The following is a 21,722-nucleotide window of genomic DNA, read 5'->3' as shown; positions in this document are numbered from 1 at the left end:
CAGAAACATCCCCGGGGAGCGAGCTGAGCTGGGGAGGACAGGCGGCGGACGGCCTGAGGCGGGCAGACCGAGGCGGTGGGGGGGGCGGGAGGAAGCACCGTTACCTGCCTGTCCCCGGCGCCCTGCCGCATCTCCTGCGCTCGGGGTCCCGCTAATTACAAGGGCACGCGGCGCTAGCACCCGGCCCCGCTACCCAACAGGGAAGGCGGGGGCCCGGCGGCCATTTTGCGGAGGCGGGGCTCCTCCTGTCGGGCGGGGCCGCCTCCCGTCGCGCCGGGTGCCGCCATGGCGGACTGGGGGCGAGGTGAGGGGAAGGCCGCGAGCGGCGCGCTGGGTCGAGGGGCTGCCAAACGGGGCCGAGGGGCGCCCCGCCGCCATCTTGGGGCGCCCCGCCGCCATCTTGGATAGTGCGCCCGGTGCGCCGCGTGGATGTGCGGTGCACCGCGTCAGGCTGATGAGACTCATCTTTTTTCTCCTCAGGACAGAATGCGGTTGCCATGGAGGATATGCTGGACGTGGAAAACAAGCGCATGGCAGACAGTCTGGCCAGCAAAGTCACCAGGCTGAAGTCGGTGAGTTGCTGGCGCTGTGATGAAGGAAGGGCGGTTATTGTGGTTGTACGCTTGCAGGGTCTCACGGGCAACACAAATATGTGGTCAGTAGGCTTCCTACTTCTTAACGGCCCTCAAGGAGCCCTGTGGTCATGCGATGGCATGACTTGTACCAGTAAAAAGCAATTCTGAATCTTTGGTCCATCATCTGTTGGCAGCATTTCAGGAAGGAATTTTCATATGTCTGATATAAAGCTTGTCAAGCTTTATTTCTACAGCTGAGGAATTCCGACAGCCTGAAACAGCAGTGAGAACCTTGTTTTGTGTCTGTGCTTAACAAACCTTCTGTTTGTGTGGCAGATGAAGAACAAGCCACTGCATCCTCTAGCGTGCGTTTCAGGTTTTACAAGCATTTAGATGCATTCATTCTGGGTTGTCTTCGTGTTAAAAGTTCATTAATGTCAGTGTCCTCTCTTATGCTCTGTAGCTGGCTCTGGATATTGATAAAGATGCTGATGAACAAAACCGATACCTGGATGGCATGGTAAGGAACAAGAACAGTGTAAAAAGCATGAATTTCAGTGTTGAAACCAGTTTGGTCAAAAGTGGGAGATCAGCTTGGAAGTTTAATAGCAGTGTTATGCTGATGGCATTGGAGTAACTGAAACAAGTATTTGTTCAGCCCAGAAATTAGAAGAATGGAGAGCTGGAATAAGAGGTGTAAAGGCAGGAGATCTTAAAGGAGAAGCCCCAAATCAGCATGCAATTGTGCTTCTGTTAGAGAGCAGATTTTGAGATATTTCAGTGAGTAAGAACTGGGAAGTAGTTTATGAGTAAGGAAAACAGACAAGAAGTCAAAATGATAACGAACTGCGTTGATCTGAGACCTATTTGCTACCACCTGGTGGTGGTACAGATGTATGCTGCTGCATGCTGAAAAGGGAACTAATGGAAAGAAACTGCATGATTTTGGTGGTTTTTAGCCTGACCTGGCATGCATTAGCGGTGCTAGCTTTATGTAGAAACATTTCCTTTCTGTGAAGCATTGTGCCGTTGCCATGAGCACAGGCAGGGAGGTTCCTCCTGGGAGAGACATGATAGATATAGAGACACAAGCAGTTACTGTGCAGCTCCTGCTGCAATTGTTTTTTAAGCAGGAAGCAGGACTCTTCATGGGCTGCTTCTCCAATCTAAAATGCCTCTTTCTGCGTTTTCTTTCTCCTCCAGGATTCAGATTTTATGAGTGTGACTGGCTTGCTGACTGGCAGTGTGAAGCGTTTCACCACCATGACACGGTCCGGGAGGGAGAACCGCAAGTTACTCTGCTTTGTTTCTATAGGACTGGTTGTTGTTTTCTTCATCTTCTACTATCTTGTGTCCAAAGTGGGGACTTGATCTTGGTTCTTGTGCAGCAGTTTTACTGAACTAAAATTATGTGATTGACAGACTTGTTCAGCGCCTTTCTAGGTCTGCCGTGCTTCGGGATCTTTGGGACTTCCCAACAGACATTCCAAATAACTTTTCACCAGCGTTTTGTCACTGTTCTGGCTGGTTTTGGAGATAAAATGAGTATTCTAATGAGAGCACATCCACCAGGCAGCTCCAGACGAGGTCCCCATGCCCACACAGTGGCAGTTGCTGGTCACAGAATGACCCCCCGAAGCACAGGCATCTGCCCTCAAAACCTCCAGCCCCATATGTTTCTGTACCAGCTCCTGGAGCTGGGCCCGTGCCTGCGCCAGCCTCCCTCTCCATCCACCTGGTGCAGTACACCCCGAGCTCAATACACCCCAACACCTCCAGCAGCAGCATCACCTCCATGTCCACTGAGAACTTGGCCAACAGTTCTTGACTGGTGCCAAGCAATGGCTAAGACATGTGTTCTTCTACCTGTACTTTATGCTGCAGTTTCTGGGGGTGTCTCTGTGTCACCCATGTGGTGGCAGAGGCCAACAGCTCCAGGAGGGCCTTCTGGCAGTCAGGGCATCTGCAGCAGCATGGTACTGATCCTGTCCCTCTCATGCAGCCTCTTTCTGGTGCAGTCCCATAAGCTGTCCACCAGGAACGTGGCATGCTCATGGAGCTCGCTGCAGAGGAAGAAATGTCACAACAGGCATACGAACAGTTAGTTGTCACTGTCACGATGAGGGTCCCACAGCCTGTGGCACAGTAACAGTCTGGTAGCAACGCAGTGAGTGCGAAACACCACCAAGTACACCTGGTGACAGTCTATCATAGCGCCTCCGGGAGAATTCCTCAATCAACAGCCCTGCAAACTCCACCCCCACCTCCACGTCCTTATCCAGCACCATGGCCAACAGGCAGCCTTTGGAACGCCCAGTGAACAGCTGCATCTGAGCAGCCATGTTCCACAGCACCTACAGATCCTGCAGTGCCCGGATGCAGTGTGGCTGCAACTCCACCTGCTTGTCCTACAGGGTCCACCCCAAGTACTCGAGGTGTCCATCGGTGAGGAATGATGGTGGGAAGCGCTGCATCTACGTCCTCAACTCCTCCATGAGGCCACCGAGCAGAAAACCACTGTACAGGACACTGACTGCACCACAGGGCCACTGCCATAACCAGGTCCCCTAAAGGGACCCGGAAGCAGCATCAGGGCTGTATCTGCAGGGACAGCAGGTACTTGGACAAGTGCTCCTGGAAGAGCTCCATCAGCTACTGGATGATGTCGGTGTTGCCCATCTCCCACAGCATTGCTCTTTCACCATCCCTTGGCAGCTGCAGGAGTGGATGATGAAGATGAGCAGCTGCAGGAACACGGTGGTCTGGTTGTGCTTGTAGCCCCCAGCCACTCAGCCACCATCTGGACAGCCACCTGCCCTGCAATGACCACTACATTCTAAATGGATTTCCACATATCACATGGTTTTGATGTTCATGCCTTTATCTCTTGCCTCGTTACTCATGTCTTGCAGCCAATTCTTAAGGGATACTTTTGTCTTATCTCCGTTACCAATACTTGGCAAATCTGACAAATACAGACATTTGTCAATACAAGTTTAATAAATCAGCAGAGCTTTGGAAGCTGCAAAGTTTAGGGTGATGATTTATAAACTTTGGAATTATGAATGTGCAACTTATTCCATTGTAGCCACTAAGCTCTTAGACATAAGGAAAAACTTCTTTCTCTCAGAGAGTGGTCAGGCACTGGAATGGCTGCCGAGGGAGATGGTGGAGTTGCTGTCTCTAGCAGTGTTCAGGAGGCATCTAGATGAAGAGCTACGAGATCTGGTTTAGTGCTTGTGGTAGCAGTGGTAATGGGAGGAGGGTTGGACTAAATGATCTTGTAGGTCCTTTCCAACCTTGTGATTGTATGATTGTTGTGCTTGGTCTGAGTTTCCTGTTGAGTTGGAGACCTGTTAATATCCTTGGTGTCACAGTGTTGAAATGAATCTGTAGTTTTGAAATGAAGTTAGCTTTAGATATTAACCCCGATACTCTCTGATGGTTTCAGTGAAGAGTTGCTGAGGAGCACAACTTTGACTGCTCGCTTGGTCTTCTTTATCATCCATCTAGGTAAAGCTTTGAATGGACTCAGCAGGAAGGGTTGGTCAAAGCCCACCAGCTGCCTTGATTTGCACACACACAGTGCAAAAGATTTTAAGAGGACAGAAGAGGAGGCTAATTACAGCCTTGTTACAGTTAATTTCAGGTATTAAAGCACTTTGGAAAGTATGGTTGAGGTCAAGTAAAACTTCTAAACCATGCTGTTGGGGTGATGCTGGAGAGGTTGAGGAAAGATTCAATCAGAAGGTTAAGGGATTTATTTATTTATTAACCTAGGAGGCAACCTAACAAACAACTAACTTGCTTTGCAGATCCGTGTCTGCAGTCCTGGTGTCAGGCATGTGGCAAAGCACACCCCAACCAGTTTGGTTTACAAAACAGGTGTTCCCCACAAACGTGCAACGCAGTGTAGTAGCTGGAAAATAAAAGTTCCTTTCCCCTTTCTGTCTTTGCATTGGGCTGATCAGCATCTCACTTGCATTACACCCTAGCTGTGTTCTTTCATAGCTGAATTATTCAAGGGTGCCTCTAATTCCAGTAAGAGATTTGTGACTTTAAAAACACCATGTCTGTTTGGGAAAAGACAAAAAACAAAAAGCTCTTTCTTACACCAGACAAATCTCCACTGCAGAAGCCTCCTGCTCTGACTCTACAAAGCAGCTGTACAAAGGCACTGTGTTTTATCTTGTCTGTTCTCTGTACCAAATACTTGTATGTTCTGGTTTTCCCTGCTCCAAGTCTCTGCTTATTTGGCTTTCTTGTCCTCCAGTAACCTCTGCAGAACTGACACGTTCCCCCTCCTGTTTCAGTCTTCCTCCTCTCTAACAAGCCTACATTCATCAATGGCTGCAAGTTTCCTTTGGCTTTGGACTAATCCAGGTCCAGACAGAAATAGACAGTGTTGTCCTTTGTTCAACTATGCCAAAACACTAAGTCCTACTGTAGCTGGATTAGGTGTCTTTTTTCCAAGTTTGAGAAAGGATGTGCAGGGAAGGTGAGTAGAAAAGGAGGCAGCAATGACTTCATTTGGTTCTTACTATTGCTTCCGTTAAATGTGGCAGCTCCCAATTCTTGTCCATTCTGAAGCTGATGACTTATGATGAAGTGCCACCAGAACAGCCTGATCTTCACAGTGGTGGCAGTTTCAATTTGCTTTAGCTGTTGTAAATAAAGCACCGGTTTTAGACCAGTTTTTCCTTTGTGTTTTTCTTTTGGTCATCTGTTTGCTAGGCTGCAAATCAAGATAATAGCATTCTGTTCTTAAACTGTACAGAACTTAGTCATGCTTTTCCTGTAGAAAGTGCACTATATATATGCGTATATATATACATGCTAAATCCTTAATTAACCTTAAATTGAAAAGCTGAACATGAAGATTCTCAAATCCAAACTGAACTGTCCCTGCCACAGCAGGACAAAGCAGGAATTCGCATGAAGCTTGAGCTGTTCTTTGAAATATTGTTTTCTGGCACCATCTAATGGTAGCCCTCTCAATTGTTGCATTAACATGTTACACACAAAATAACTTCAAATTTTCTTAATTGTTAATGCAATTAACACACTACTTCTGGTCAGGGCTGAGTGTTAGCTCAGTGCCAGTTCAACTCCCTGCCTCAGCAGAGCTGGCACAGTGATTGCAGGCTGGCTGAGGCATGCAGATGCAGCTCTGAACCTGTCAGCAAAGGCCAACCAGGGAAGAAGAGTGTGAGGCAAATAAACCCTGCTGTCCTTTTCCCTCCTGTCCTGCACTCAGAAGCCTCTGATTATTTCTCTCTCCACATCATCTCAAATTAGTGGCTTGGGAAGGGGGAGGGAATGTAATGAGAGACATTCTCAAGTTTCCTCCCATTAAACAAGAACAGAAGTGAGAAGCTTTGAAATGTCAGATCTTCCCCTGCTAAAGCTGGGTCACAAGCAGCAACCACAACAAAGAGCTCTACAAAACATTCTCTTACCTTGATTTTCACTTATCACATTTTCAACCTTGTGTCACTAAAAGATGTGTTTTGTTGCTGGTGGTAACTACTACGCAGGGTGCAATGGTGCACAGAGGGTGCTTGTACAAGTTTGCCAGGAAGAAATGGGTGTTTGCATGAGGCATTGGGTGCTCACATGAGGGGCTGGGTCCCCCTGTTACCTAGCAGGAACTCAGGTGTTCAAGTGCTCCCCTCATCCAGAGAGACCCAACCCCTAGGGCCCACATGTTCCCACCCCCAGGCATCCAGGCACAGGGACAACGCTTAACTTGCATGCATTTTATTTATTGTCCTCAACTGTGACACACGGGCTGCATGCAGCATGTCCCACGTGTAGGGGGATGTCACCAAAGAAGTGGAATGAAGTGGCATGTCACTGGGGCTGGGGGGGAACATGGAGGTGGCATCACTGGGATGGGGAGAGACTGTGGGGTGTTATTGGGGCTGGGGGGGCACATGGGATGACCTTACAGGTGTGAGGGCGTGATATGTCTGTATATGTCATTGCATATGTGGGAACACATGGGATGTCCTTAAATACACGAGGTCACAGAGATGGCTCCTGTGCCCCCTCACCTGCGCATCAACCCATGTCCCCAAGTGTCCCCCAGCTGCTCTCAGGTCCTACCCACGCTCACAGATGAGCTCGACGACACTGTGCTCCATAGGGACAGGGTCAAGGCAGCGGTGGGCAGCACTGGCAGCCACCTCATCCAGCAGCCCCTGCACCACACGCTCGTCAGCAGCAAAGCGCCAGAGGTAGAGCTGTAGGTAGTGGCCGTCCACCTGCACCTGCTGCAGCCCAAAGCGCCCCAGAGTTCGCAGCCGCACGCACTCCAGCAGTGTCTTCAGGCTGATCTTGATGATCCCTGTCAGCACTGACACCTGGGCCATGAGGACAAGTGGCATCAGGGGATGCCCAACGCAGGGAGGCCTTGCACCACAACTACTTGGGGATGAGAAGACAATCCTCATCTTGGTCATCAGCCCCCCAGGGATGTCATGAGTTCTGACACATGGGACATGTCACATGAGAGGCTAGGGATGCCCTCAGTTGGGCTATTGGGGGTGGACCAGTCTCACCAACAGGGACATGGGGACTCCCTCATCCTGGTCCACATCCCAGGGACCTCCCTCAAGTCCAGGCATGCTTGAGACACAGGGACACCAGGGACATGTGACAGGTAGGAAGGCAGACAGCTTTGGGGCCTTTGGGATGTGGGGTCAAGAGCTGCCGCCCTTGGGAACACTGGCATGTTCCCATGCCTCACCTTGTTGAACTCAACAGGACTGAAGATGTCAATGCGTTCGGAGAAGAGCTTCTGGATGTTGCTGAGCAGGTGGGTGTCCATGGGGGCACTGAGGATGGTGACAACAGCACGATCAGGGATGCAGAGACAATCAGAGGGCAAGGGGAACATACGTGGGGAAAATCAGGGAATGCAGGGATTGTCAGTGAACAAGGGAAGGAGACTGAGAGACAGAGAACACAAAGATTGACGGGATACCAACACAGATGGGCTACGAGGACAATCTGGGTACACAAAAGCAGTCAGTAGAACATGGGGATGGGCAGCGGATGTGGGGACAGTCAGGGAACATGGAGACAGCCACAGGACATAGACATAGGGCACATGGGGATCATCAGGGGATACTAGGACTGCCTGGGGACATGGGAACAGAAGGGAAGATGGAAACAGCTGGGGAAGTTGGGAATAAACAAGGGATATTTGGACTGTTTGGGATGCAGGGACAGCCAGAGGAGGAGGGTGGATATCGAGACAGTTTGGGATGTGAAGATGACAATAGGGACATGGGGACAATAGGGGAAAGTTGGAATATTTGGAGATGTTAAGACAGTTGGGAAGACACGGGGATGATCATGAACGTGAGGACAAAGGTGTGACCCGGGACAACTGGGGGAGTGACAAGAGGTGGCACAGAGCTGACCTGGGAGTGTAGCTGGGGGCATAGCGTCCCGGTGCCCGTGAGCTGCTGTACACAGAGAAGGCACGTCGGCTCGAGTCACTGCTCTGCGCCCGCCGCACTCCCTCCTCAAGGAGCTGCCCCACCTGCAGCATCACATCACTGTCTTCCAAATCCACCCAAAATATCTTGAGGTTCCCAAAACCAACCAGGATCCCTCAAAACCCTCTGAAACCTCCTAGTCCCCCTGGGATCCTTCCAAACCCCTCCAGATCCCCTTAAAATCATTAAGGATCTTATTGGGGCCACAGGGATCCTCTCTAGACCTTCCAGGGATGTCAGCCTCTCCCCACCAGGGACCCTCTGAAACTCAAAAACCCTCCCAGGAACATTTGGGACATTCTGGGGACACCAGATTTAGGGACACCAAGGGAGACTCCCTAGGGACTCAAGTGTTGCCCTGACCTGGACGTCGATGGCAGTGATGTCCTCAACCACACGCTTCATGACAGCACGGACATTGCGAGGCTCGACGGTGCCCAACCAGTCCCGTGTCTCCACGCTCTTCCGCAGCATCTGTGCCACCGCAGCACCCTGGACCTGTACATAGTGGTCGAGCAGCCGCTGCGCCGCTCCCCGTGCCTCGGCACACAGCGCTGGCCCTGGCGTCACCGCTGGCCCCGTGTCCTGGAGGTACAAAGGATGTTCTCCAGGCTGCTGAATATGCTGTTGTGTCACTGTTGTCTTCATGTTCTTGATGCATTTGGAGGGACTTGGGGATATGCATTTCCCCACTGCCTCCTGGGAACATTCTGTGCTGCCCTTTGGGACACCTGGGGGACACTTCCGCATCCATGTGCGGAGGGGGGACCACATTCTGGATGGAGACGGAGACACAGTGGGACACATGGAGGATCCCCTTGAGGACATTTTGGAGTCCCCAGATCACATGCTATTAGAAGAAAGGTCTCTATACCTCTTCAACACTACCAAATTATGGACAGACACTGGGACACCTAGGAACTCAGGGCCATGTTGTCACATCTGGAAACAGTCAGGGTCCCCTCTCACCCATTCTGAAGCCAATGGGGGCAGCTGGGGAGGCTTACCTCTGGAGGGAACTGCTCATCAGTAAGAGTGAGGATGTAGCTGATGGTGGTGGCTTCGTAGTCAAGGCAGAGACGAGCAAGGAGCAGCAGCAGTGCTGGGGGTGCTGCAGGGGCACCTCGCTCAGCTGGGCTGTCAGCAAAGCCCCGAGCAGTACGGCAGAGCCAGCGCACAAAGGCTACAACCAGCCCTTCACGCACCGCCTCGACACAGAATTCCCCCTGTGGCCAAAAATGGGAGGGTTACACTCCAAAAATACCACATTCACACCCCAAAAAGCTGTTACAGCACCATTAAAAGCTTCATCTGCACCCCACAGAACTGCTTCTGGGCGCTGATATCACACTCATGTCACCATGCAGACATGACTGTGACAAAACAGGAGAGTATTCCCCAAAAATACCACCCTGGGACCATCAAAAAGCTCCCCTGCATCCTCAAAAATACCCTTGGAACTCAATGTCTCCTCCATAGTCTCTAACAGCCCCTCACACATTTCCCCACTGTCCCCCAGTATGAGCTCTGCAACCTCAAATCCATCCTGTACAAGCTCCAGTGACCTTTAAAGAGCTCCAATTAAGCCAAATCTGCCCCTCTGCAACGCAGAACGTGCCCCATGCAATCCCAAAACCAACCCCAAATCATCCCTGTGAACCTCTCACTGCCCCCAAGCTCACCTTGAAGTAGGGCAGGCTGGCAAAGGCAACATCCCTGGCAGTGAAGAGCTGCACGTAGGCCAGGACAGCCTTGAGCTGACCAAGAACAGAGGAAGAGAGTGTGGCCAAGAGGTCAGGCAGTCCAGGACCATCCTTGCCAGGAGGTCGGGGTGCAGCCAGCGCCTGGCGCACATCACCCAGGCAACCCAGAAAGAAGGTCTGCAGTGCCCGCAGGTAGCGGGCCACCCGTTCACGCGCTGCTCGGGCCACCAGTGCAGCACCTGCTTCGGCCCCGGCTGCGGGCAGCAGCTCAAGGAGAGCACGGAGGCGGCGATGGAAACGGTCGAGCGCCCGCACCAACAGTGACGTGTCGCCCAGACCTCGCTCCAGGGCCAGGCGTCGCTCCAGGAGCTCGAAGTAGCGGGTGGTGAGGGTGGAGGCAAAGGCCTCCAGGCGGCCATCCCCGGCCCCGGGGCGCCCCTCAAAGAGGCTGCGGTACGAGGCCGCAAGGAGGCACAGGTTGCTCACAAAGGCTGAGCTGCCGCGGTCAACAAAGTCAAGGATGTCGGAGGCAGGAGGTGGTGTGGAAGCAGTGCCAGAGGGGTCAGATGGGGGCAGCTCAGCCTCCAGCGCCGCCAGCTCAGCCTCAAGGCGGGCACCAGCCTGGCTCAGGAACTCCTCGCACAGCTCCTCGGGTGGTTCCTCCAGCTGCAGCAGCATCTCCACACACTCAGTGAGTTCCTTCGGGTCCAAGGTGTCATCCCTGGAGGGAGGGAAGGGATGAAGGGGTTAGCTGGGAGTGGTAGGAGGTTTCAGGGTTAATGGTGGCACAGCAAAAAAGAAGGAAAGCAATTAAGGTCATCAGTAGGCTTCAGGGTTAACAATAATTATTGAATAACAAAGAAGAAAAAATTACTTAATATCATCAGTATATTCCAGAGCTAACAGTGGTAACAGTAATTAAAATCATTATTCCAGTATTCACAATAGCTAAACTAGTAGTAAAAAAGAAACTATAACTGTTAGGGAGTTTGCTGAGTTAGCTCTATACCACAAACACGTGAGAAAAAAAAATATATATACCATAATTTTGTAAAAGTTCTCAGTACTCTTCAGAATTAGCCCTGTATTCCATGAATATTCAGCAACGTGGATGGTTCCTAGAATTTTAGCTTCCAGAGTGAATACTCCCCAAGAACATCTATTTCCCAGAGCTGTCATCAGTAGGTTCCAGAGTGAACACATTAAAAAAAAAACACCACCCACAACATTTCCTGGAGCTGTTTTCAGGCGGCTCCACAGCGAACATACCGGAGGCGTGCACGGAGGCGCTGGGCCAGCTCAGCCATGATGGAGTGGCTCTCATCCTCGATGGCACGGAAGGAGGGCAGGTGACGGTAGTGGCGCAGCACAGCACGGGCACGGGCGTAGCAGTGCAGGGCCCGTGCAGGATCAGCTCCTGGTGCTGCCCACCGCCGCAGCCGCCCTGGCACCTCCACAAGGGATTGCAGCTTCCGCAGCAGTGCCTGCACCCCTGGGAGGGTGTTAGGAGTGCAGTTAGGGCTGGGGCCATCAGAGGAGCTAATGACAGGGTGGGACTGAGAGCCTGATCTTCCCGCTGGGATTCCCCTAACCTTCAGATGTGCCCCTCGGTACCCAACACCCTCGCCCTCACCCCACCCCAAACCACCTGCCTAATAACCCCAGATCTACCCTTATTGCATCCATAATTCCCAGATCTTCCCCACTCACTGTTATCTGCCTCCCCCCCTGACTAAACACATACCTTAGGGTTCCCTAACAGCCTGTTATTCGTATCTCTAAAGACCAGACCTGTCATCACTCCCCAAACTGGCTCCATCTGACCATCCCAGCCCTTCTCAGTCTACCCCTAAACTTCCCTCAACTCCATGATTGATTTCCTCAAGCCCAAGATCCAACCCCAAGGTACCTCCAAAGTTCAAAATCTTTTCCCTTAACCTCCAGACCTGATTTCAACTTCCAGATCTGAGCCTCCAAACCTCCATATCTGTTCCTCCAACCCCTCAGATCTAACTCCTACATTCCTCTAACCTTAAGATCTTCATATAACACCACAAAACCCCAAGTTCTGCCCCCTCCCAGACTTCCCCACCTTCAAGATCTGCCACTCGACACCCCCAGATCTGCCCTCTTGGGGTCTCTCCATCCCCATACCAGCCAGCTGAGCACCGCGGCGGTGCCGGTCCTGCAGCGCAGCACTGACACGAGCACTGGAGGCGCTGATAGCTGCCATGTTGGAGGCCAAGTCATCCATCTCTGCCTCCATGCGCCGGAAGTCAACCTTCATCTTTCGGATAGTATCTGGAGAGAACAAGACACATAGGTACCTCATACTCCTGGGAGCCCTGGGTTCCAGGGATGCCTGGGTCCCTACCAGGCACTCACCTGTGGCAGAAATGAACTTGTTGTAGTTCTCGTAGAGCAGCGTTTGCATGTCACTGTCGAGAGCACGGATCTCCCGCCCCAGCGTAGCTTCACGGGACAACAACTCCCCCAGGCGACATTCACTGCGCACCTGGAGGAACAGCAATAGTAGTACAACTTTCCTCTGACCTTGCTGCACCCTGTTGGCTCGCCCAGAACCTCCAACAGCCTTCCTGGAATCCTCAATCCCTTCAGCCAAGCCCCTACATGTGCTTCTGGGATCCTCAAATGCTCCTTTCCACCTCTACTTGACTCCTAGGGCCCTCCAGCTGTTCCTCCATAGCCATAAGTACTGCCTTAACTGCCATTCAAACCCCTAAATGTGCCTTTGACTCCACCTCTTCCAATGGAATTTGCAAACGAGCTTCCAATGGAAGCTCAAGGTCCTGCTGGAAATCCAGAAGTCCACATTAGCCACAATACCACCCTTGTAAAAGGATCTATAAGATCCCAAGAAGTCTCTCTGGAGGAAAGTGATCTACAGGATGCCCAAATAACCCCTTTATGGGATCCCCAACAGGGTCCTTTGGGTTCTGAGGGTCTTTCAGGGACCCAATGGTGACCTACTGGAGGAGTTCCCATAAGAATCTGTATCAGCAAGCGACAGGATCTTCTCCAAAGGTTTCCACAGGCGATATCACAGAGCCTTTCTGAGGCCCCAATGGGGCCCTGAACACAGACCTAACACCCCTGGAACTGCACGCAAGGAGTTCCCTACGGGAACGCCTATGGGGTCCACACAAGGGCGTCTGTAAGCAGACCTACACGAACACATCGGAGGGGGAAAGGGGGGTCCTCCATGGGAAGCGAGGGGAGAGGGTCGCGGTGGGGTCAAAGGTCACCTTGGTGAGAAAAACTTCCGGGTCGAAGTGGGGCCCGTTGATGTCAGCAGGGTCCGGGGCTGCCTCTGCCGCTTCGGCCGCAGACGGTCCATAATACCGCTGGAGCGGACCGTGGGGCCGCCGCCACCCGCTCCCGCTCCCCGTTGCGTTCCCAGACTCGGAGCTGCCTACAGTCTCGGTCCCGGTCCCCGCCGCCTCCACCTCCGCCATCACGCCGAGACTTCCGGTCCAGCTGACAGCTCATCCCACCCCCCGACGTCACTTCCGGCGGAAGCCGCTCGTCACCACGGCAACCGGCTTCATTCGCTTGAAAGAAATGAAGCATTTCCTTCTTTCTTTCCCTGACAGCTTCAGGAAGAAAGAGAAATGCCGGACCGGTTACACACCTAACGCTAGATACACAACAGCCGCGTCAAATGTAAGTAAATTACCATTACAAAATGAGAAGTTTATTGCCAAGGAAAATGATTTTCCCCCCCTCAACAGCACGTGCCAGACCTGTTTTCAGTTTTATTCTTTCAGTGGAATATTAAAAATAATTTCCAAACAACCAGAACCAATCAGTATTCGTACATGCATACACTTTCACAAGACTCCCCTGCTTTTACGTTTGATGAGCTTATCCAAATATTTTCAATTAAAGGCAATTAATTGAAGTAGCTGATGAAAATCCTTAATGAATGATTCTTTAGCTAGACTAGGGCTGAAGTGTACTGGGAACAAACCAGAGACAAATCAAAGAGGAGCAAAAAAGACCTTGATTGTAAATACCACTCACAATGATCATTCCAACAATTGTTTGGGTCGTCTCTCCTCATCATCACAGCACACTCCAGATTTGAATGCTGTTTGACAAAGTAATTACCAGTATTAAACAAGACAGCAAATCAATCCGTATCTTCAGCTACAGATATTCCTTCCTTTTTTTCTAGATGGGACACCTGCAAGATAAAAGAAACAGATTCAGTAGTAAAATTAAGGTGCATTTAACATCGCTGGTACTTTCTGACTTTCATCTCCAATCAGCACAGAGCCCAGATTTATCAGAAACTGACAGTGAGATGCGCTCTGGGGGACAACAGAGGTGAACAGGCTCTGTTAGCTGCAGTAAAAAGAGAAATTCAAACTTTCTTCCTGCACATCTTCTCAGCTGCTCCCAGCTGCATGCTCCCATTCATTCCTATTTTTGTGGCCGCTTGGTGACTTAATTTAGCTGACAAGGAGTAAGCACTAAAGCCATCTCAGGAGAAATAGAAAGGAAGGTAAGATCACCCTTTTCAATGACAAACGTCAGATCAAATTAGGCCAGAAGCTAGAACCTTGCCCATAAGAAAAACTAGGAAAAAAAAAATAGAACACAGGGAAAATGCTTTTCACATGTGCACAAATCCGACCTTCACTCTTCTTAACACTTAAGAAATTGAGTTACTTTACATTTAGTTCATTTACTGTTATGATTAACAGTATAAATGCACAAACTCAGGCAAGGTAGCCCAACAGCAACAACATGATGGCTCAGGATGGTATCCTTGGCTCTGGAAAGTCCAGTTTTATGTTTCCACAATATAAAGGTAGGAAAATCATACTGTAAATAGATGATTCATATCTTCTGCCCTCAACACCTGTTATTGGTCATGACATGGTCACACAGACACTCAGCTTGGCAGACATTTTTGTTTCACCAAATGTGCCTATTATTGTGGTATGACCAGTAAGCACTGGAAAAAGCAGGAAACAGATTGCAGATAACTCATCCTTGGAGATGGTCACACCAACTTTCTTCTGAGCTGATTTGCTGTTCAGTCAAATGATACCAGCTATTAAAACAGCAATTAATATTCTGGCTACTATAAGCTGTTAAATTACTTGCTCTGGCCATACATCCTTATGTCAGTCACAATTCAAAACCAGAAGCTGCAGATAGTGCTGCTGCAGCTCCAAGGGTTATTATTCCAAACTGCTCAAGATTCCCTCACCCAGGTGGAACGCTCAGCTACGTACAGATTAATGACATTAGAGCTCCAAGGGGAAGTCTGGTAATTCCCTGCAAGCACATGCACATCCCATCCTCCTTGTCTTACCACTGTTTCCTTCTACAACATATATAGAAAGAATTTTGCACTTTAAAAGGGTGGATAACTGAATCAACTTGATATACACATGTATAAAACATTATAAATGGAAAACTGTTTTCCACAAATCCAACAGATTTCCCTTCTGTTAACAATCAAACCAGTTTTCCTTCACAAATGGGCATGAGGTAGCATCATTCTCATACAAGAAAACCCAGCACTGATTGCCAAAGTAAAGGTGTTTTTTGGCAGCACAATATCATTTAGAGTTTATGCCATATTTTCACAGTCCTGTTACTATTAAAAAAAACAAAAAAACAAAAACAAAAACAAAAAAACACCCTTAAGTGCAAGTAAAGTTCCAGGACTTCAATCACCAGTAATCCTAGAGTGATTAGCTGAATATGTACAATAAATAGAAACTCTGAGAACATTCCCTTTCTTGATTAGGGCAAAGTTGACTCATTACTGTGAGTCATTATTTTCCAGCCTTGCAGAAGGCTATCCATCATAAACAATCATCACTGAAAGTTACTCCTGCCCAAATAATACATTATTTCCCAAGCTTGACGTGTAATTTTCAGCAGCTAATTGCAATGGCTCATGCTCTTGCATGCAAAAATGTTACTACATACAAAATTGAGTTAAAGGCTAACAATATCCTAGATCATTACAAGATCTTAATCACATTTCTTGTAAGCATTAAATTGCATTTTGGTTCAGAACTTACAAAAATATTTTACACAACTCCCTCTTGATCTTCAGTGAGAAGGAGCTCAAAACTGTTAAAAAAAATATGCAGACCTACAAAACAAAAATGCTGCACAAGGTAGCTTTTACTCTGGGTTTCAAGGTGAGGAAACACTATTACTTGATTGTAATACAATCAGGGTGAGGAAACACTAATGCCTCCCATTTCACAGACAAGCTAATTAGCATTTTATTATATGTATAGATATATTATCAAAAGCAGCTGAAGTGCAAAAAAATGTAAGGGACGATTCACAGGAACTGAGCTTACCCCATTGAGAGAGCTTTAAATAAAGACATCTGAGAAGCAGAGAATGTTTACCTGGTTATCTATACACCTAAACTGCCAGGACCAGGAGGTGTTATAAAGGAAAGGCCTCAGGTCAAATCGGTTGTCGTCTGGGCTGTAGTTTTCAGCATGGTAGGAAGGAGTGAGGGTGGTCATTTTATGCCTATTCACTGAATACATCCTGAAGAAATGCTTAACCTTTGATGCCACCTGGTGTACAAAGAATATAGCTTTCAGTCAGCCAAACTGCCTTAAAATTCACAATTTTCGATGAGAACAGCATCTTAGAGACTGTATTCTAGCTTTTACACACCCACTTTCCACCACTAACACGTACATAAGTTACCCACCACTACAAATCACTGTGGATGATTCCTTCAGGTAGAGGCATTTCTGACTATTTTCAGCCCACCCTGGTCTCTGCACCTATCATTTACCAACACAGAAGTGCCCTGCAGGAAATCTAATAGTAAGCACTAGCCTCTGAGATTCAGGTGACCACCTGAACGTTCTCCTTTATGCCAAAAAAGGAAAGACTTCCAGAATACATAATCCAAAAGCTTCAAGAGCAGTTAGCCATACCTTTTTGAGGAATAATTTTCTCCAATTACTGTTCTAACCATTTCTAACATATATAACAAATCACATTAATTTAAGAGAGCAATACAAGCTTTACCAGCGTATTCAGTTATAACTGTAGAATATCTCTAAATATGAGAGAATAATTAAACCATCTCCTTCAAGTGAAAGGAACTTCATTTGACCATCCTTTAAACAGTTGATTTTGGCAAAGACATTACACGCCTTAATTTTGTGCATTACCTCTCTCGGAGTACAAATTTCCTTCCACAAATTAATCAGCTTACAGAACATACTGTATGGTCCAGCCTTTGCAATCTTTCTTAATTTACCATAGATTGAGAGCTCTGCATATGTCATCCCCATATCTGCCTGAAATCACACACAGAAAGTAACAGGAAAAAAACTATTTAAATTACAATTAGTAGTTTTATGAGCAATTACAATAAACCTGTTTAATCCAAGATACACCAAAACGAAATTCTCAGTGCTCAAAAAGACAAACAGAAGATTAGTATTACAAGTCGAAGAAAAGAATTGGGATCTCTGAAATACGAGATTTCAGAACCTTAAAGGAATACATTTTATTTGGCTAGTGAAAGCATGTCTTTCCAGAGAAAGATTTGTTCATTTTCCCTTCTGGGAGTTTAGATGTAGTATATATCAGTACGATAACTCCTAATGGAGAAAACTGACATTTTAATTAAGCAATCCTTTATTTAGAAAAAAAAAAAGTTTTATAATATCCTGCAGGTGAATAACCTACAGCCACGGTAAGTAGCTGTTGTGCTTATCAGTCCTCTCTTATGTAAGTAGACAGCAAAAAAGAGGGGATGGGGAGAAGAGGCCTGGGGTTAAACACCAACCAACTTCAGCAACAGCAGGGCACTAACAGGTGCTTTTGAAATTAAGTAACTCTGAAACTGCATTTTGGAAACATTTCAGAATGGCCATCTATTTGAGTGCCCAAAATAAAAAATCATTCTAAACAAAACAAACAGAATAAACACAACAACAAACATTTGATTTGCTGTTTTAGAGACTGTTGGCAGTGTAGGTAATGCTGGTGCAAGACACCAAGCCTTGTCAGTGGCTTCAAGACATTTATTACACACTTAGTGATAAGCACAGATACGTACAAAAGCAAACAGCAATTGGACAAAAAGCAAGTGTGGGGATAAAGCTTACCAGAGCATTTCTAAGTCTCTGCCTATTACCTCATCAGTTTGAGACACTTGTCCATCCACCAGGGGCTCTAGCTCTGCAGTAGGTGGAGCTGCCATGATGCTGTAAGAGGAAGAAAAAAAAAAAAATCTATCCAGTCTCATTAGTACAAACAGTCTGGTTTATTAAAAATCAAATGCTTTACTCAAAACTTTCAGAGGGCATAATCTGCAAAAAGGGTTACCTGCAAGCTGTCCCACGTTTAAAAAAAGCTAAGTTTGTATCAAAACCATGAAACGTGTTTCCTTAATTCAATCTGTTCAAAATGTTTCCTCAATGGAATTAACACAAATTCTTGCATAGGGTCACTTCTAAGGCTGCTGGCATTTGCAGCCTTCAGCCATTTAGATTGGTCTTGTGTAATTACACACGATCATTTGGAAACAAAAGGATGAGCAGAAGACTACTTTAACAGCATCTGCAATAAAAAAAACTGCATGAGTTTCAACAGGGCCAAGTGTCAGGTCCTGCATTTTGGTCACAACAACCTCAGGCAACACTACAGCCTTGGAGAGGAGTGGCTGGAAAGCTGCCTGATGGAAAGGAACCTTGGTGTACTGATGGACAGTCGGCTGAATATGAGCCAGCAGTGTGCCCAGTGGCCAAGAAGGCCAGTGGCATCCTGGCTTGTATCAGGAATGGCGTGGTGAGCAGGGCTAGGGAAGTCATCCTGCCCCTGAACTCGGCACTGGTGAGGCCTCACCTCAGTCCAGAAAGGACATGGAGGTGCTGGAGCAGGTCCAAAGAAGGGCAACAAGGCTTGTGAAGGGCTTGGAGAATGTGCCCTACGAGGAGAGACTGAAGGAACTGTGGCTGTTCAGCCTGGGGAAAAGGAGGCTGAGAGAAGACCTTATTGCTCTCTTCCAATATCTGAAAGGTGATTACAGCAAGAGCGGGGTTGGTCTCTTCTCACTTGTGACAGGATGAGGTGAAATGGCCTCCAGTTGCGCCAGGGTAAGTTTAAGTTGAATATCAGGAAAAACTTCTTCACAGAAAGGATTGTTAAGCACTGGAACAGGCTCCCCAGGGAGGTGGTTGAGTCACCATCCCTGGATGTGTTTAAAAACCATTTGGATGTGGTGCTCAGGGACATGATTTAGGCAGAGGGTTGTTAGAGTTAGGGTCGTATGGTTAGGTCGTGTTTGGACTTGATGATCTTTAAGATCTTTTCCAACCTGAATGGTTCTATGATTCTATGTTACTGCAACTCAGCTATCTTAGTAGAAAAGAAACAAACACAAACAAATCCACAAAATGCAGCATGCAAATACAGCCACCAAGCATAACTGCTTCACTACTCACCTTCTGAGGGCTGTGAGCTGGAAGTTTTCAACGCAGTACTGTATGAAGTTCTTCAAATCAGTCTTACTGATTCCACCAATGGGATTGATATCAGCACTTGAACAATCATACTTTGTCAAGTAACCTCGAAGACTGAGCAGAAGTTTTATATAACAGTGATGTAACATCAGCACAATAACAGATTCTATTAGATAGATCATGTATGTGGTATAAAACCAAGAACAGACCACACACTGTTAGCACATGGGACAAAGAGGCATTTGGCTGAAACGTGGCTATCCTAACGCCACGGTACTGCCAGGAGAGAGATATTTTGAACAGCTAGAAAGCACTGTGAAACTGCCTGGGCTAAAGCAATATATCTAGTGCAAAATCAGTTAAGATACTGTCCCGGCCCATTAAAAACAAAAAATCCCAACTTCCCACAGAATCAACACATACTACCCTCCAACCTTTTGAGATTATCAGTGCCACAGTCTTTATCTCCCAAAAGTTAGATCTAAATGCAGTACTCCAGATTTTTAACATCTTTTAACTCAAAGTTCACAACATAATTTCTAATAGTGTAATTGAAAATTCAACAAAAAATGGGCTGGAAAGCCAGCCTGGGAACTGCGTGTGCAAGCTCTACTGAAACTTGCTGAAGAAATATCTGCAGTTTATTGGAAAACTACAAGAATACTTTCATCTTAAACTTCTGAAAAATACATAATTTTGCCATTCTAATGGTAACAGTTAAATAACCAATTTCACTGCTATCAGTATTTTTATTTAAAATTTAAGTTTTTTTTATTTAAAAAAAACAAACAAAAAAAACCCCACCCTCTTCTGTACATACTCTTCTGGAATTTGGAGGTATTAAGGAACAGCACTGATTTGTCCCTGGTTCACTTGGTTTTAGATTTGTAACTTTTACCAACCTTTCATCCACATTGGCTGATCCTAGCACCAGAAGCCCCCCTGGCATCCCACGAGTCCAAAGCGTCAGCTGAGCAAACAGGTAAGCAAGGACCATTCTTACTCTAGCCTACAAATCAAAATAAAACTTAATATTTAGAAGCAATATATTTTCCTAGTCATATGTAATTAGCAGTTCTCTAAACAAACCCATGAAGAACAAGATGTGAGAGGGCTAACCATTACTGCAGAAAGACAAAGGAGGGAATGCTAAACACACACCTGTGTAAGCCAGGTTCAGCATCTGCTACTGCCACAGACTCACATGATTGGGAAAGTTTATTCTACTCTGAGTTGTAGAATTGGGAGTTATTACAATTCTCAGTCTCCTACATGCACTGATAGGGATACGATGCATGAATGATGAAACATGCAGATAAACCATCTTACATATCTGCCTATACAGTATTAGAAGAAACACTTTCTGTTACACAAGAGCTCTAAAACTGTTTGTTTCTGTCCCCACTCTAAAACTTTTTCCAAAGGAAATAACACTACTCAACAGAGACATGAAATTCAGTCTCCAGCTCTGGCCCCGACTGTGTGTGATGTTAAGCAAACTATCAGACTCTTCTGATGCTAAGCCACTGTCAAAAAAGATGACACAAGATTCAACGTTTGCTTATGGAGTTCTCTGATAGTAGCAGGGGAAGAAAGATCAAGTCCTTGGCTTAAAAGAACAAAAAACACAAAAACTGCCTTCTGAAACGGAGGTCTACAAATTGTAATGAGTAAGCATCACACAGAGCCTATGAAAAGCTGCTAATATTCATCAGAAGAAAGTCTATTATATGTTAGCAATGTCTTATTCTGCCACAATCCTACTGGACTCGTGACTCATCTGTAAGAATACTATACTGCTCATTTTCCTGACCTGGCAACTTTCTTTTGGAATGCTTTTCTAAATAGCATATAGGTCAATGCTATTGATGAGACCCAGACACATACTACCTCCTCCTGACCATTCTATGATGTTTTAAAAATCACAAGCAACAGTTATCTCGGTCTTCTCCAAGATGCACAGGACTGGAGATTTCTGCTGTAGATCAGCATTTAGTGAAAGTCACGAATCCTCAGGAACACACCACAATGAGTTTAGGTCCTCACAGCAATTCAAAGGAAGGGCCACAGCACTACTGGAACCATTTTGTAGTACATCAAACAAAGGGTCTGACCTGATTCAGCCTACGTAAAACACACCTGCACATTCTGCAGTGCCAGATTTTCTCTGCTGCTCCCTCCGTAGACAGAAAAACAGGGCGTTCGACCTGTCACCAGGCTGAAAATTCCCACAATAGCTTTCACAGCCGCATCAATGTTCAGGTTGATGTGATAGCTGAGAAGAATCCAAGCAGAAGTGACTCAGTTAGTAAGGCCCGACTACATAAAAAGCATTAAAGTGATATAAGAAAACATAAAATGATGTTTTAAGGCTGCTCGCAACTCAGATCTGGTGGGAGAAGTTTTAGGAAACTATTTTCCTGAGTCAGTTTCCTT

At 47.2% G+C, this 21,722-nt stretch overlaps 3 protein-coding genes across 3 annotated transcripts; 1 reads left to right on the top strand and 2 right to left on the bottom strand.

The window, feature by feature from the left end:
• The first annotated feature begins 76 nt into the window (after nt 1-76).
• Nucleotides 77-5,272, top strand: BET1L (Bet1 golgi vesicular membrane trafficking protein like). Its single transcript, XM_010710889.3, has 4 exons — nt 77-304; nt 481-572; nt 1,039-1,095; nt 1,779-5,272. The coding sequence occupies exons 1-4, from the start codon at nt 286-288 to the stop codon at nt 1,944-1,946; spliced, it is 336 nt and encodes a 111-aa protein (XP_010709191.1). The 5' UTR covers nt 77-285; the 3' UTR covers nt 1,947-5,272.
• A 1,047-nt stretch (nt 5,273-6,319) lies between these two features.
• Nucleotides 6,320-13,279, bottom strand: VPS51 (VPS51 subunit of GARP complex). Its single transcript, XM_010710888.3, has 10 exons — nt 13,053-13,279; nt 12,172-12,301; nt 11,941-12,087; nt 11,056-11,278; nt 9,766-10,507; nt 9,091-9,309; nt 8,447-8,668; nt 8,006-8,127; nt 7,327-7,414; nt 6,320-6,940 (listed from the first exon to the last, which is right to left on the bottom strand). The coding sequence occupies exons 1-10, from the start codon at nt 13,260-13,262 to the stop codon at nt 6,680-6,682; spliced, it is 2,364 nt and encodes a 787-aa protein (XP_010709190.1). The 5' UTR covers nt 13,263-13,279; the 3' UTR covers nt 6,320-6,679.
• Nucleotides 13,280-13,475: 196 nt separating this feature from the next.
• Nucleotides 13,476-21,691, bottom strand: LOC104910962 (glutamine-dependent NAD(+) synthetase). Its single transcript, XM_010710887.3, has 7 exons — nt 21,426-21,691; nt 20,189-20,295; nt 19,269-19,400; nt 17,960-18,029; nt 16,986-17,114; nt 16,197-16,373; nt 13,476-13,993 (listed from the first exon to the last, which is right to left on the bottom strand). Exons 2-7 carry the CDS (start codon nt 20,281-20,283, stop codon nt 13,940-13,942), a joined length of 657 nt encoding a protein of 218 aa, XP_010709189.1. The 5' UTR covers nt 20,284-20,295; nt 21,426-21,691; the 3' UTR covers nt 13,476-13,939.
• Nucleotides 21,692-21,722: the final 31 nt, after the last annotated feature.

Source organism: Meleagris gallopavo, chromosome 5 (genome assembly GCF_000146605.3).
Source record: "Meleagris gallopavo isolate NT-WF06-2002-E0010 breed Aviagen turkey brand Nicholas breeding stock chromosome 5, Turkey_5.1, whole genome shotgun sequence".
Lineage (NCBI taxonomy): Eukaryota > Metazoa > Chordata > Aves > Galliformes > Phasianidae > Meleagris > Meleagris gallopavo.
This window is presented reverse-complemented; position numbering and strand designations above follow the sequence as displayed.

Coding starts and splice junctions, on each gene's coding strand:
- VPS51 (XM_010710888.3), bottom strand. CDS start 13,262: ATGGCGGAGGTGGAGGCGGCGGGGACCGGGACCGAGACTGTAGGCAGC. Junction 12,088..12,171: donor CAAGTTCATTTCTGCCACAG/GTGAGTGCCTGG, acceptor TGTTCTCTCCAG/ATACTATCCGAAAGATGAAG. Junction 6,941..7,326: donor GTCCTGTTGAGTTCAACAAG/GTGAGGCATGGG, acceptor CTCATGGCCCAG/GTGTCAGTGCTGACAGGGAT.
- LOC104910962 (XM_010710887.3), bottom strand. CDS start 20,283: ATGGTCCTTGCTTACCTGTTTGCTCAGCTGACGCTTTGGACTCGTGGG. Junction 18,030..19,268: donor CAGCTCACAGCCCTCAGAAG/GTGAGTAGTGAA, acceptor TTCCTCTTACAG/CATCATGGCAGCTCCACCTA. Junction 13,994..16,196: donor TTAGGTGTATAGATAACCAG/GTAAACATTCTC, acceptor TTTATCTTGCAG/GTGTCCCATCTAGAAAAAAA.
- BET1L (XM_010710889.3), top strand. Junction 573..1,038: donor AAGTCACCAGGCTGAAGTCG/GTGAGTTGCTGG, acceptor TATGCTCTGTAG/CTGGCTCTGGATATTGATAA. Junction 1,096..1,778: donor ACCGATACCTGGATGGCATG/GTAAGGAACAAG, acceptor TTTCTCCTCCAG/GATTCAGATTTTATGAGTGT.